General features: G+C 39.5%; 1 protein-coding gene across 1 annotated transcript; it reads right to left on the bottom strand.

Annotated features, from left to right (window-relative positions):
• Positions 1–195: 195 nt before the first annotated feature.
• LOC148089537 (puromycin-sensitive aminopeptidase-like) lies at positions 196–13926 on the bottom strand. Its single transcript, XM_087784254.1, has 23 exons — positions 13735–13926; positions 12686–12770; positions 12481–12558; positions 12289–12410; positions 11242–11349; positions 10363–10569; positions 9039–9135; positions 8933–8966; positions 8755–8869; positions 7202–7366; positions 6058–6162; positions 5929–5989; positions 5754–5863; positions 4263–4326; positions 3949–4088; positions 3465–3599; positions 2481–2700; positions 1920–2062; positions 917–973; positions 750–857; positions 528–683; positions 418–465; positions 196–349 (listed from the first exon to the last, which is right to left on the bottom strand). Exons 1-23 carry the CDS (start codon positions 13855–13857, stop codon positions 197–199), a joined length of 2634 nt encoding a protein of 877 aa, XP_087640380.1. The 5' UTR covers positions 13858–13926; the 3' UTR covers position 196.
• Positions 13927–15727: the final 1801 nt, after the last annotated feature.

Genomic DNA, 15727 nt, shown 5'->3' with positions numbered 1-15727 from the left:
TGTCCGGTGGTTAATGAATAAAGATCATCACGTGAAATGTTATAATAGCTTTGATTATATAGTAAAGATCATCATAAAAGTAAAACGTACACAAAATAACTGCAAAAATATTTTTATTCGCACAAACACCCAACAATGTTTTATTCACAAGAAAAGTGCGATTAATGTAGTCTTGACTTCCCCGGGAAGGTTTTAATCAGATGCTTCCTTGAGCTTCTTTCCGTTTGACTAGATACTGTCGGATCTGGTCGGCGTCTCGCTTCAGCCACGCGTCGTTCAGGCGGATGTTCTCGCAGCACTGCTGCACGGTGCGCTCCACCGACGCAACCCGGTTGTCCGTGAAGAAGCTCTGGGACGTACAAGAAGGAGTTAAAGACGACTGTACGGGATCGTATGCGACTCAACGATTGGTCTCACCTGAACCTCGGCGGCCATTTTGACGTCCGCGAAACGATCGACCGTGAGCTGCGAACACAGGACAATAGAAAGGCACTCGAAACACCGCCTTGAACACGTTGCTGCGTTACCTTGATGAGTCTCAATATCAGTAACCCGCCCTGATAGCGATGAAACAGCTCCTCCCAGTTGTCCTTTACAAACTTCCAGGCAGCGATCCGTCCCTGTTTGCTGCTGGCAGCCACGCCTCCGATGACCGAGACCGAGTCTTGAGGACAAACCATCTCCTGACAGAGGAGCAGGAGTTATTAGTAAACGTTGCTTTTCTCTACGGTCTGACTCGTCGTTTCTACCGAGAGGGCGAAGGTGAGAACTTTCTGGATGAGGTCAGGATCGGTGACGCCGCAGAGAACTCTCTCTATTCGGTTCCTCTCCTCCTGGACGTCGGTGTCTCTGTGAAGCTGAAGGTCTGGAGTTACTGCACATGTGGACACGTCTCCTCTCGAGCGTCGAGACTCACCATCAGCATCGTGTCGAGTGTGGAAGCGTCTCCGTGCTTCAGCACCATCAGATACACCTGAGGGACACATTTGAAACTAATGCCGTGGAAAACACAAGCAAGAAAATCAAATATTTATTTATTTTCGCTTTCAGATAATCTTACCTTTTATGGTTTATATTTCAATAGTGTGTGTTAAATAAAAAACAATTCTTTTTTCACATATATAGGATATGAAAAAATAATCGTATATATATTCACAGCGTTTGTTTAGTTTTCTGTTGCAATTAAACTCCCGGCCACTAGATGGCAGCAACCATTATGTTATCCGCAGCTATATGAACAACGAGGATACAGTGACTCCCAACAGCTTTTATGTTGATGTTTGGACATATTTTGGTTTCAAAACAAATTAATTCAGTTACGACTTCATCAAGAGTCATGTGGTCTGTAAATTCTGCAACACCAGAGTCAAGTACGCGACAATACTACAAATATATTCTTGATCCTACTGTGGGTGTCAACATTTACACATGTAAACGCACGCATACAACTTCTTTTTACATGTATTTTTTTCCTTCAGGTTCATTCTGCACCAATATATAAATGCCTGCAAGTGACGCAGGGATTTTTTTTGTGAGCCGGTAGAGAGTAGTGTCAATATAGTTAGAGACTTTATTATAAGTGCAAAAAGTAGTGTAAATTAAGTTGTGGGATCTATCTTTTAGCCATTTGATTTTGATTTTTTTGGAGTCTGATAACTACTGGAAAGGCTTTGCTGTAATGGGATTGAAGAGGTGTTTGTATGGAGCCAGAACCTTATAGCACAACAGTGTGTTGCCGGTTACACAATAGTTACAAGCCTTGACTACACGTAAATGTTGACACCATACAGTATCGAAATATATATCGAATCATTGCTCCCGAGTATCATCGGAAGATTCTTGCAAATACACCAACCGAGTTGATGTAATATAAAAGTTGAGTTGGTGGTTAATAAATACCAAGGTTGTGAAATGCATACCGGGGTCTGGATGTCTGCGTCCAGGGGGTTCTTTTTCCTCATGTGATCCCTAAATCTCCGCTGGGCCTCCTCCACTGTCGGTCCGTGTCCTGTGTTCCCCAGTTTCTGCAGAACCAGACTTCTCAACAGCGCATCATAGTGACCTAAAACGAGCCACTTTAGTTGAATGAATATGGCGTTAAATAACAGTTCACCACGCAACCATTAGATGGCGCCATTGCACCCTTTAACCCGGAGAAAATGGCGGTACGTCAGAGACATCTTTTTCCAAACATCTACAACAGGAATTTAGGAGGCGACGACTGAGTTGCCAACGGGGGACTAGAAATCTAAAAGAATCTCCTTCTATAGACGTCTTGTACTGATCCGTCCTGGACGTCCAGAGTCATGGATCTATGTATCGTCATAATGTTTTATTTCGCTCTTGTATTACATGTATGAAAAAACCCATAAAAGCAGAAATTGCTGAAGAAAATTTAAAAATCTTCTTCAAGCTTCTTGACATGCATTTTAAATCAAATTGTCTCTTTAACAAAAAGAAAAGGTTCTGGCCCGCCTCACCTTCTCCTGGTTTGCTGTCCCAGCCCAGCTTCTGGCCGACGGGCAGGAACATGCTCTGGACGAAGTCCTGCATCTCCTGGTGGAAGTCGGCGTAGGACAGCAGCGACGACAGGACGGACAGGTTGCAGCTCATGTGGCTCCACACGGAGTAGTCGGGCTCGCGGGCGTACGCCTCCAGCAGCTTCAGGTACTCCGCGGTGCCGATCATCCCCGCACGAGCCTGTTCACACCAAGGTCGGTCTCAACTTGACGCTCGTGGAGATTTTGTCCAAGATTTTCTTTCATACTTTCAACACCACGTGATGAGTTGAAGTTCCGACCCAAAGTATGTTTTCGCCACATAGACGAGGGTCTCGTTCATCCAGGTCATGGTGATCCGAGTGGTACGAAGGCGAGTCAACTGGACTGACCTGATCAGGGTGATTGGTCTTGGTGAGGGTTGTGAAGACCTAGAGAGGGTCCCTGATGGGTTTAAGCCCATACATTGATTTCATACCCCTCGTTATTGTTCTCCGTTCCTGACCCAAGCAGGATATATACCGACTCACATTTGGAACTGAAGAAACCTCCAAGAGGTGAGTAGTCTTCCTCGTACCTTGTAGTCCAGTTGACTCGCCTTCGAACCACTCGGGTAACTATGGAGATGGACGATCGTGAAACTGATATAGAGATATAACGACAAACTCTTCTCTAAAATGTGTTGTCTCTGGGTCAAAGTGAACGACCTTCCAGAAATACACATGCAGTAGTGGAGGTCAGAGACAACACAAGGGATACCGGAAACGCATTTGTTTTTTCGGCCTCTGGGTCAACTTGACCCAGGGTTTAACCAGATCTGATTTCTATTATTTCGTGTAAGCTTTAGTTCCTAACCTAACGACCGCTCCATGTTAAAAAAACGGGTGAGACCAACAGGGTTCTATTGAGATGTTTTCTCTAAAAGTAGGACTTCCGGTGTCACACTTAAGTCACGAGTCGTCTCACCAGACTGAAGAGGTCGTTCTGGAGACTGAGGCGATCCACGGGTGGAAGGATCTGATCCCTGATGGCGGGCAACAGGCCGTTCAACATGGAGGCACTGTAGTGGACTCGATAGAATCCCAAGGTCCCGGGGTTGAGCTGGAACCAACAATCTCACATTTATTCACCCAAATAGTTTACTTCGGGTCAATTCTTGGCAAAACAAAAGGTTAAAATGGTTCAGATTGATTATGATTTTTGGGTTCCTGCCAAGTTTTAAAAAATCAACTGTAAAAACTCACAATAATGTTCAAGAACTGAAAATGTGACCCGTCTTGGAAAAGGGAGAAAAACTAAAGAATTAAATGGCATCGAAGAAGGAGAAACGCTTACGCATCAACAGGATCTTAAAACATATTTAGCTGCTGATGCTAATTATGCTAAGTAAAGTCACAGCTCAAAAGGAAAAGGAGTCGCCACAAAACATAGTTGGAAAATCCGTCTTTACCTTCACCCACTGGTCTGGTGGGACGTCTCTGACGGTGAAGCTCATCTCCTGTCGGACCAGCAGGGCCTTCATTTTGATGGATTTGGGGTCGTCGCCCGAGCAGACGCTAATGGGGACCATCCACTTGCAGCTACTGTCGTCTATCGGGGATCAGAACCAATGACGATGATTTTCAATGCGAGGGCCGAGAAAATAAATAAATAGTGATAGTAGTTTAAATAAATCAGAGCCAGAGCTCATGATGTGAAGAAGTTTGTAAAAGAAGAAGTTGAAAGACACAAAGCATTTGATGTAGAAAAGGTTGGACCTACTACCTCTTTGTTGTCCACTAGCACTGAACATTTTCTGAGAGATCCTGAGGATTCGGTTGTTTTCTTGCTGAAAATTCAAAATCAGAACTAGTCAGCGTCAGACCATGACGTGAACGCTAGTGATGATGAAGCTTCATGAAACAGTGTCATGTTGTTTAGAGGTCAGTAGGTGGCGCCATCAGTTTAAAAATTATGTTTCTTTAGAACAGTTGCTCAAAACAAAGGAAAATAGTGCAGAGACCGCCATCTAGTGGACTCTGAACATAATGACACTGTTTCATGAAGCTTCATCACAAATAACAGACGCTTTCGCTTCAATACTCTTGAAAGAACAAATAAAATCTTATTGACTTAATGTTTTCAGGAGCTCAGCACTTTTCATATATCTATTAATATTTATCTATTATCTGTAGTAGAAAACGGGGCTTCTGGCTCCCCCTTGTATAAGAATTGTGTAACTACAAGTTTGTAATTATTATCATACAAGCAGTGTGTCTCAAATTGCGCACATCTGCACCAACACTTAATATTTTCAGTACACAAGTGCGAAAATATAGTAGAAGCCAGAAGATTGGGTGTGGATCGATGGACACTTTAACCCTTTAACGGCCGCCATCTTAGTGACGTAGATGACGCTAAACGGATACTGGTGTAAATGTCTAGAGAAAACACTAATTTTACCACAAAACAACACAGCAACAATAATAACACAATAAAAATTACTTAATAACTTTATAACGGCGAAAAGTGCTGTCAAGTGTCAGTGATAGTGTCGGGATCTGTTTCAATCTACAGAAAAACGACCCTAGTGATCTAGTGGTCTGATGAAGCTTCACGAAGCAGTGTCATTATTTTCAGAGTCCACTAGATGGCGGTCTCTGCACTATTTAACTTTGTTTTGAACAACTGTTCTAATGAAACGTCATTTTTAAACTGATGGCGCCACCTACTGACCTCTAAACAACATGACACTGTTTCATGAAGCTTCATAAGCACATCGTTATTTTTAAGTCTATGCAAGGACGTGACAAAAATACTAAATAACTGGACGTCGGAATTTTTCATCGTAAATATTTTCGCAGGTTTTGTATCTTTTATCTCAGCTCCCTATTAATATACAACTAGATAAAGGCTCTCGTCATGTCAGTATATATTTTTTGGGGTACATTCAAAATGTATCTCAGTCCTTTCAGTAAAAGAAGGGATCGTTTGAGGAGTGAACAGGCATTATTTTAAATAAAAGCTCGACAGTTCTGGTGACATGACTGATCATAACTAAACCAATCGTGACGCAAAATATGAAAACAAAAAAATATATATAATACATCGACTTTAATACATAAATACAAACAAATGAATGTATCAATTTAAAGCATGACTGTGAACATGTAACAAATGTTATGAAGTTACTCTCTAAGATGAAGGTGTTCGCAGTGGAAAAGTCAAAACAAAGCTGGGGAATTTTTTTTTTTGGGGGGGGGGGGGGGGTCTCACCTGGTGCTGCTCCACAACAAGAACAGGATAGTTCATCTGTTTGGTCCAGGTGTTCATCACAGCAGCGATGGTTTTCCCGCTCGCCTCCTCCAGACAGTGCCACAGATCCACTAGCAGACATGAACAAGATCAGCCCAACAAACGTTCTTCGTCAGCAAGCATGACTCCATCTCACCTGCAGTGGTGTTTTTAAACTGGAAGTTCAACAGGTACGTGTTCACTCCTTTCCTGAAGTCCTGCCCGACAAACACAAAGATGGCGACAAATCCTCCTCCGAGCGACGAAAACACGCGTCGACTCTCACCTCGTCTCCGATGTAGTCGTGCAGCATGCGGATCACAGAAGGTCCTTTGCTGTAGGAGATGACGTCGAACACGTCGTTGACCTCCGACGGATGACACACGTCCACCTGCGGAACACAAGGTTGTTTACGTCACGACTGACATGTTGGTTTCTTCTTCTGCAGAGAGACCTTCAGAGACCTTCAGTATGGAAGTGCATCAGAGTGTTAGAAGGTGGGATTCACACTTTATATACAGGAACTGATTTTATTTTATTATTGAAATCAAAAGATTTATTATTGAAAGGTCAAATTAGTTATTTTTATTAAATATATGAATTCAATCATTTGAATCTGAAACATTAAATGTGTTGTTATTTATATTTTTTAGCACTTTTTTTATTCAATTTCACAGGAAAGAGCATTTAATGTAAACATTTCAAGTCTTCCATTTTGTGTTGTTATTTTTAAATTGATTTTTAAATAAATCAAATATTTAAAAATAATGAACAAGTTTGATATTCTAATTTCATTAAATTTAAAAAAATAAATACAAATTCAACCTATTTGATTCGTTTAAGTATAAAAATGTTGGTACACTATTGGCGCATAATTAGATGGAAGTTTGATCAAGTTGTTCATTTCTTAGTGAATTTAAAAAGGTAAGAATTAAAAAACATTGAATTTAGAAAACATTTTTTTTTAGTATTTGCAAACACATCCCAAACTCTTTAAAACAAAATTCATTCCTTTATAAAATCTTCTGTTTCTTTTAATTCAATTTCCAATTAAAAAAAAATAATACATTTTTATAAACAAAAAATGTATGCTTAAAAAAAACGTATACTTAGGATTATTAAGATTTACTTCCATACCAAAGTCGAAAATAACAAACTTTTCCGACATTCAAAGCACATTTATAGCAGCTTTTAAAAAGTAATTGTGTATTTAAACACTATTTGAACTATCAGCACACACTGTACAAGCTTCATGAAGCAGTCATTATTTTCAGAGTCCACTAGATGGCGGTCTCTGCACTATTTTCCTTTTTTTTCGAACAACTGTTCTAATGAACCATCATTTTTAAACTTATGGCACCACCTACTGACCTCTAAACAACACGACACTGCTTCATGAAGCTTCATAGAACCCTCGGTAACGTTCACACCTCAATGGGATGGCTGCTGTCAAGCGCGTCCAGCTCCAGAGCGCGGGTGTAGTCGGCCGAGACGAACTGGGTCCAGACGTCGTACTCTGGGTAGCAGGCGTTGACGCACAGATACTCCATCCAGGAGGCGAAGCCCTCATTCAGCCATATGTGTGTCCACCATTCCTGCCCACAAGGAGAGGGATGTTGGGTCGCCAGGGCTCTTGGTTTGACATGGTCTCGTGTTTAATCAATAGAATATTTCCGGGCCTCATGATATCATCGTAGGGGCCAATAATTACCTTTTTGTTCTAAATTTTTATTTTATTGAGGCTGTTTTATAAAATATAGATACTGCGTTATATCGCAATATTTTCTTCCTGATACTGTATCGATATTTGACAGCACTGTTGACTTTGAAAATTCACATCATCGTCAGATGATTGAACAAAAGAGATCCGACAATAACTGAGAACGAGAGGATATTTTTCTGTTGCAACTACTGGCCACTAGATGACAGCGAACTTTATGTCCTCCACAGCTAAAGGAACAACGAAATACTGCAAGAAGACTGAGGACGAGAGGATACAGTCGCCTCCAGCAGCTTTTAAAGCTGATGTTTGGACATATTATGGTTTCAAAACAAATGAAAGCAGTTACAACTTCATCAAGAGTCATGTGGTCTGTAAAAACAAGTCGAGTACTCGAAAATACGACAAAAATATATTGTTGTTCTTACAGTATTATGAATATTGTTGCCTGTGTATTGCCATATTCCAAATCTCTAATTCCAACTAAAAATGTCCTCATAATCCTTTTTGCTTAAACACAATTCAACAAACTCATGTGCGAGTCACGATGTGCAAGAAAACGCCACCATTTGTTTTGTCATTACATCAAAATCTCTTCAATTGACGCAAAACTAATTTTTAGAAATATTTTTTTAACAGGTTTTTGAGCCATTAGAAGGTACATAAGCAAGTATTTTATAGGGGTTTACTATATTTATTTTGCAGTCGAGTCACGTAACCGGGTACACACAGTTGTGCTTTAGAGAGTTCCTTCTCCATTCCAACACATACCAATCCCATCACATCAAACCCCTTCCAGTAGTTATCAGACTATTTATTCTTGTAGACCCACTGTAAACTAAATTACAGCCAATGTAAATCACACAACTAAATTTACTGTTTTTTTCTGGACTATAAAGTGCACTTTAAATCTTTAAATTTTCCTCAGTGAACCTTATGTCTCATTAAGACTTACGTATTAACTCTGGTTGTACTTTCTGTATCAGTAAAACTACACCGATGCAATATATTTATTAGTACAATAAACATTAATTAAATTGTTGTACTTGTGATATCTTTTAACAATCGTGCATAAAAGTTCACGAACTGTCGCTGTCGATAAAGTCTCAAAACTTTATTGACACCACAGACTGGAACATCACCAAAACACCCTCATTGGTCAAAAGCTGCAACGCAGAGATAAAGATTTCTAAAAAATGTTTGTGTAACCCTTTACACATGTATATGTTTCTATCTGTGTGTATACAACTGGGAACTAGTTACCATGGTGACCAAGTTTCCAAACCACTGGTGGGCGAGTTCATGTCCCACCATCAGCGCCACCCACTGTTTGGACGGCAGGCAGGAGGCGTCGGAGTCGATCAGCAGCGCCGTCTCCCTGAGAAACCACAATATTTGACTGCGATGCACAAACGATGATTCCTATTTTCGGACAATCTACCTGTAGGTGATGAGGCCCCAGTTTTCCATGGCCCCTGGACAGAGTGGGAGCAGGACACGTGTCAAAGCATCGTGAAGGTGACGGGGAGACGTACTGGGAGACTCACCTGTGGGGAAATCGGGAATGGCGATGAGGTCTAGCTTCGGCAGAGGGTACGGAACACTGAAGAAGTCGTCGTAGAACGACAGCATCTTAGTTGCTACCTGCAGGATATCACATCTCAAGTGGTTATGGAAGTTAGAGTGCCATCACAATATTGAACCGTTGAATTATGAAAATATAAGTTTTGATGTGTTTAATGTTGAAACCTTTCTTTTTTTTTAAATAATTGGATTCAACAGTTTCTCTATTAAAAGTTTGAATTTGTTTTTTATTAAGTCATTTAATTAAATAGTGTGTTTATTAAAAAAGGGTAACATTTGTTTTAATTCAATTATTAAATTAATTAATTTGTAATATGCAGATGTAATATGTTGGACCCTTTTTATGATAAGAGTTTAAAAAATCAAAAGTGTTCAAAATTATAATTTTTTCAATGTCACCATTATACCAACAATGTCTTTATTCATTTTAAAAGGCTACAAACAGAAGAAAAAAACATATTTAATTTAGAATTATAATATCAAACTCTAAAATGAATTAATATAATAAAGTTTTCTTTTTTTTCTAAATCTATTATTTAAAAAAGCTAAACAAAAAATAAAAAACAAACTAAATCAACCTTCTCCTATATACAAAAATGTACTTAATTATTAAAAAAAAAAGAAAAAAAAAAAAAGATAATTCAATGCTTAAAGAAAAGAAAAATTAAGTTAAAAGTTTCAACATTAAAAAAAAATAATAATAAAATAAAATAAAATAAAATAAATAAAAAAGTTTCAACATTCTAAATGCTCAATTCAACCGTTCATTATTCTGGTATAATTCCACAGACAATCACCCTTGTATGACAAGCTGTGGCCCAAACACTGAGGTAATGAATACAGCTGTCAAGGGGCGTATCTGACGACTAAAAACAACCCCACATCATTAAATCAAACAAATAAAACAACAACTTCTAATATTCAAGAATTGAAGAATTGTTTCAGGTCAAAATAGTCTCATGCAAGTTTAGTTATTTAGTGAATGTAAGCTGCTAAAGAGAAGAGATGAAGAAAGAAATACAACAAAACAAAACAAAGAGTGTTTTGTTTTGTTTAGTTCTAGCCGAAATGACTGTATTTTTACCATCAAACTTCATATGAGTCAATGTAAGTTATTATTCATGTTATATAAATCCTTAAAATACTTTTTTTTTAACATACTTTTGACATTTTTAACCTTGTTCCCCGTATTCCCTTAACAAAGAGAAGGGATTTACACTGCGTTGCGGCCTCCTGCCACCAGCGGTGTTAGTGTGTGAGCGGGTGTTTAAAACAACCGGTTCTCACCTCCAACGCAAACCGTCCTTGCTCTCCTTTCCCGACAGGTGTGTAGACTCGGACCGTCACGCCGTCCGACGACAGACTCTCCATGTAGTGGAACTCGCCGACGACGATGGCCAAGAGGTACGTTGACATGAGGGGCGTCGTGGCGAACCTCACCTCCACCAGCTGCTCATCCTCGTCATCGAAGTAGCTTTTCTGCTCACTGACATTCTGAGCAGATGAAGGGAGACGGACAAGTTGAAGAGGAGAGCTGGTGGATGAAGTGAAATTTGAGGGCAACTAAAGTGTTGATTTAAGTGTGTCTTAAATAGATGTTGGACTCTTTTGTATCATCAGTAGTAAAGTTTCATTTCATTGGAATATTTACATTAGAAAATGATCTTAAGCCCCGCCCACTAAAAATACTGTTTTTCTGGGGATGAAATTGTTCACCATAACCACACCCACTCTGCTGTGATTGGTCAAACATCTGTTTGTCATCAATCCAAGAAGTGTCCACCTCCAAGGGACTTGTTTTATAATCAAAGCGGGGCGTGATTAATGGACTCCACTCTCGTAACCTCTCGTTCGCCCAGATTTCAGACGGGGGAGAACTTTATAGATTATTACGTTCAAAACATGGTCATGATGAGAGACTAACTGCATCTTGGAGAGGAAGATTCAACATTTGAAACATGCGAGTCCCTAACACACAAACCCTCACCTTAACCCAGGTGTGGATTGTGGGAGGAAACTCGAGTGCAATGTCTACACATGAAAAAAAAAACCGGTTCACTCCAAGACATTCAAACATACGATTTCTCCATTAGTTTCTGAGGAGAGGAAAGTCTCTGTATTTTGAAGACGGATGGAGAATTCAAGTGAGATGCTGGAGACACTTACCATATTGGACAAGGCCACCAGGTCTTTGGGAATGACCAGTGTGATGTCAAAGGTCGCTTTGATGGCCGGCTCGTCCCAGCAGGGGAAGGCTCGGCGAGCTCCCGTGGCCTGGAGATCAAGAGATTTTCTCAATAATGGATGCATCTCAAAACTGATGGAGCTCCTTCTTTCAGTGAAGAGGTTCTTATCTTAAGTGTCGTGAAGTGAGATGAAGAGAGTTTGTAAGAGTTTGCAAGGAAACACGGAGCCAACAGAAATGATTTGATCAAAAACTGAAAGTCATTATACTGGCAAACTATTCTTTGTATGAAGTGAAAGCTTGTTCCGTATCATGATCACAGATCTTTGCATCAGGTTTAAAAATAACATTTTTCATCCTGAATACCATTGAATTGACTCCACAGATGTGGTGACGCGGTTGGAAGTATATCGGTGACATCAGAATATTTCAAATTCAATTAAATTAAATTTCAAGTGTGAATTGTTTTGTTTTTATCATTTCATTTAATTATTTTTTAAATTATTTGTATATTGTAAGGTTTGTCTTACTTTTTTGTAATTATTTTTTTTACTGAATTGAGTTTATTTCATATAGACTTTCATCAAATAATAATTAATTCCAGTAATTCAATTTTTTTTATTAATTCAATGTTTTTGGTTTTTCACATAGCCCCTTAAATTCACTATATAAATGTTTGTATAACGAGAACAGGGCAATCAAACTCTCAGCCAATCACAAGACAGGCAGACGATCACATGACGACGTGTAAACACTTGCAGGTCAGTTGGTTCTAAAGCAACAGTTCTCTCTTTAGGAAATATTATTCCTACATTTTTCAATTAAAAGGCTATAGAATCAAACAAAAATATTGAATCTATAGTTATCTAGAATAAAAAACAAACAAATGAATGAAATGATTAAAAAAAAAAAAATTCTATGCTTAAAAACCCCGACGTTTTCAATAATAAAATCAAAGATTCATAAGTTAAATAAATCGTTCAATATTCTGATGCCTTTCATGAGTGATCAGATGATCACAGTCGTACCTCAAACTGGGTGACGGCAGCGTAACGGAGCTCTCCCTCCGGCGTGGTGTATTTGCTTTGACAGAATCCTTTCATCTTGTCGTTCAGCTCGCCGCAGTAGCTCACCTTCAGTAAACCACAACCTATGGAAGGAGACGGGGTTCGGTCGCGTGCAGGAGTTTATATATTTCCTCGCATCAACCGGCGTCTCACCCAGTTGTAGAGCGCGAGGGAACAGCAGCGTCACTTTCTCGTCCTCGTTCTGGTAGTTGAAGCCCGTCGCTTTGATTTCTGCGTGAAGAACAAGTTCTGTCAAGTATTGTCGAGATCATGGAATCATTTTCTCGTTCCGTCGCGTAAAATAAATACCCGAGTTTTGGTTCTGTTGAAAAGTACAAGTGCATGAGTGAGTTCTCACCGTCTCCTCCCTGCGGCACAAAAGACACCGTGTTGATGTCGATGTCGGCACAGTTGATCACGATCTCGTTCGTTGCCGTCGTGAGCTGGAAATATCAAGAATGTGAACTCGAGGACGACCATGATGACCCGCGGGCTGTGGTATTAACGGACAGATAGCATCGGTTCTCATGATGGTTCTACTCTTGAACGGATTGATTTAAGTGTGTCTTAAAAGGTGCCTCTATCGTATCATCAGCTTGTGTTTGTACAACACTCTCTTTTAATAAAGATATTTCACTGAAAACACTTTACTTGAGATGAAATCTTGTTTAACCTAACCACGCCCACTCTGCTGTGATTGGTCCAACATCAGTGTTAGTCACCGCGCGTCATCAGACCTGGAAGTCTCCACCTCCAAGGGACTCGTCGTATAAACAAAGCGGGCGTGATTACAGCTGGCTGGAGGAGGAGTGAAGCCATTATTATGTCATACTGGACTCTGCTCTCGTAACCTTTTGTTCGCCAAGATTTAAGACGGTGGGAGAACTTTTTAAAGTAATAAGTTCAAAACATGGTCATGATGAGAGAGACTGTATCTTGGAGAGAAAGACTTCAATTTGTAGATGATTCATTTAGTTATTTCCATTAAACTGTGGGAGCATTTGTTTATACAACAAGATAAAGAAAAATGTTACATAGTGTTGCTTTAAAGCACGACTGTTCAATCTCCCTTATTTTTGTTTTGTTTTGTTTTTAAACAATCGTACACTTTATCCGGCAGTAAATACAATTTTTTTTTACATGCAACGTTTTTTTTTTACTGTGATTCAAATAGTTTGAGATGATTTATTCTTTTCCTTAAAGTTTTACTGTCAAATAAATAAATAAATATAACTTTATTGATCCCTCAAGAGGTCTAAATAAGAGTCTTTGAAGAGAGAGACACTGGTTTCTCTTCCAGTCCGTAGAATGTTCCACATGTTTTCTTTCCTTCACTGAAGTTCTTGGTTTGCCTCGTCACAGTCGGAACATCAGATTGACGGCTCATCATCACGGGGAGACACTCACCTTCACTTGGACCTCCAGGTTGCCGGTGAATATTAAGTCCACGAGGTCCGGCTTCAGCCACAACTGGTAGTTGAGCGGCTGAACGCAGGTGGGTAAACGCACAAAGGGTCTGATCTCGGACATGCTTCTTGTATTTGTGGTGTCTTTGGATCACCAGAGACGAACATCAGATTCTCTTTCGGCTGCGATTGATTGGACGAACTGAGACACTGTTGGTGATAAACAAACGTTTTCTCTGGATCGCTGGTGTTTCTACCTTTATATCTGATGGGCCTCTTTGTACTTAAAACCTTTGTCTTTCATCCACACACAGCTGTCATTTTCTTCAGGCTTTGTTCTCCGCAGTGTTATAAAGGGATGAATTGAGTTATCATGTTTCACAATCATATGTATTCCTGAACCACTTCCAGGTCGGGTGTGCGAGTCGACTTGTGACCTTTGTGTGTAGAGTTTGTATGTTTCTCCCCTTGTTGTGTGGGTTTACTCCGGGGACTCTGGTTTCCTCCCACAGTCCAAAAACATACAGAGGTTGATTGAGAACTTGGGGAAATTGTCCGTTGGTTCGAGTGTGTGTGTGAATGGTTGTTCTTTGTGTGTCCTGTCCAGGGTGTCCCCTGCCTTTTACCCGATAAAACTGTTTTTCTATCGGGTGACTGCTATTTTTATTATATACATATTATTAATTATTATTTTCTATTAATGCATTTAAGAGACTCTGATCAGTAGAGAACATAAATTGTGATATAAATTATTAACTGTTATAATTAAACCTGTTGTTTTACTGCAGCATTACTTTTTTTTTAATTATAAAAGTTGCTGTGAATAAACAGAAACTAAACCTGCAAGAAGAGGTCAGATAAGGTCACAACTACGTCTTTATTTGTTCAGGCTTTTCCTTGATTTTCTGGAACTCCTGTTGTGTTATCAGTTTTATCTTGATCTTTAAAATATATACTTTATTGAGTATTGTTTTGATTGTTAAAGCGCTTTGTGACCCTGGTCTGGAAAAGCGCTCTATAAATAAAAGTGACTTACTTACTTACTTGCTATGGTGTCAGGCCTTTGATATATATTCAGCAACTACACTTTTCCTAACTCCTCCCTCGACTTATACTTAAAATGGTATTAAATAAACAATAATGAATGTTATATTCATGTCTAATAGAACTTTGTGGCAGCCAGAAATGTGTCACAGCCACAGAGGGATTTATTTCAATGAAATACTCTTTTTTTATTCGATTTTAGACGTCTAGATATTGTCTTTTGCATTCTTGAGAACAAAGTAAAACAAAGTTAACATTAAAAAAGTTGAAATAAACAATCAATTTAGGTGCAGCAGCCTTATTTAATTATTTTATTCTGTAATATCACCACACACACACAAAGAAATCCTATGCTGTGTTTACAACACTGGCAATAAAAGATTCTGATTCTGACTCTGTATTTGACTGTTCAAACTACATCCCAAATAACATCGTTATCCTTCAAAGCCCTTTCGTCTGGCTCTCCCTACTGGGTCAGAGGGGGAACTACATAATGCGACGTTTCACACAATAATGTCTCAATGTGTAAAAAAATAAAAATCGAGTGAGTCACTGCAGGCAGGAAAAACACAACACACTTGATTTATCGGTGTGTTTATTATGAATACATAGATCAATTCAACTCAATGAAGAGTAAAGATCTTTATCAACGGATCTCCTCGCAACAGTGGTTGTTTACAGCTCTCACACGAATGTTCTAGGGCCGCAGGAGGAACTCAGCAGTCGTGGCCCGGGGGCCCCCTGGTTAAAGACACAACATTTGTTCCCAATATAAAGAGGGAATTATGTCGTATGTCACAGGGCTGACAAACCGGAAAACCGCAGAGTTGACCGAGATTTTTTTTTTTAATAAAGTGGATAAAGAACTAATGACAGAAGCATGACCTTCAAAGATCTGGTCCAGTCATAGACAGGGTGTGTGTGTGTGGGGGGTGTTTCAAGGGTGGGGG

This window comes from Callionymus lyra, chromosome 1 (genome assembly GCF_982586985.1).
Source record: "Callionymus lyra chromosome 1, fCalLyr1.hap1.1, whole genome shotgun sequence".
Classification (NCBI taxonomy): Eukaryota; Metazoa; Chordata; class Actinopteri; order Syngnathiformes; family Callionymidae; genus Callionymus; species Callionymus lyra.
The sequence above is the reverse complement of the archived record's forward strand: the minus strand, read 5'-3'. Positions and strand labels throughout refer to the sequence as shown.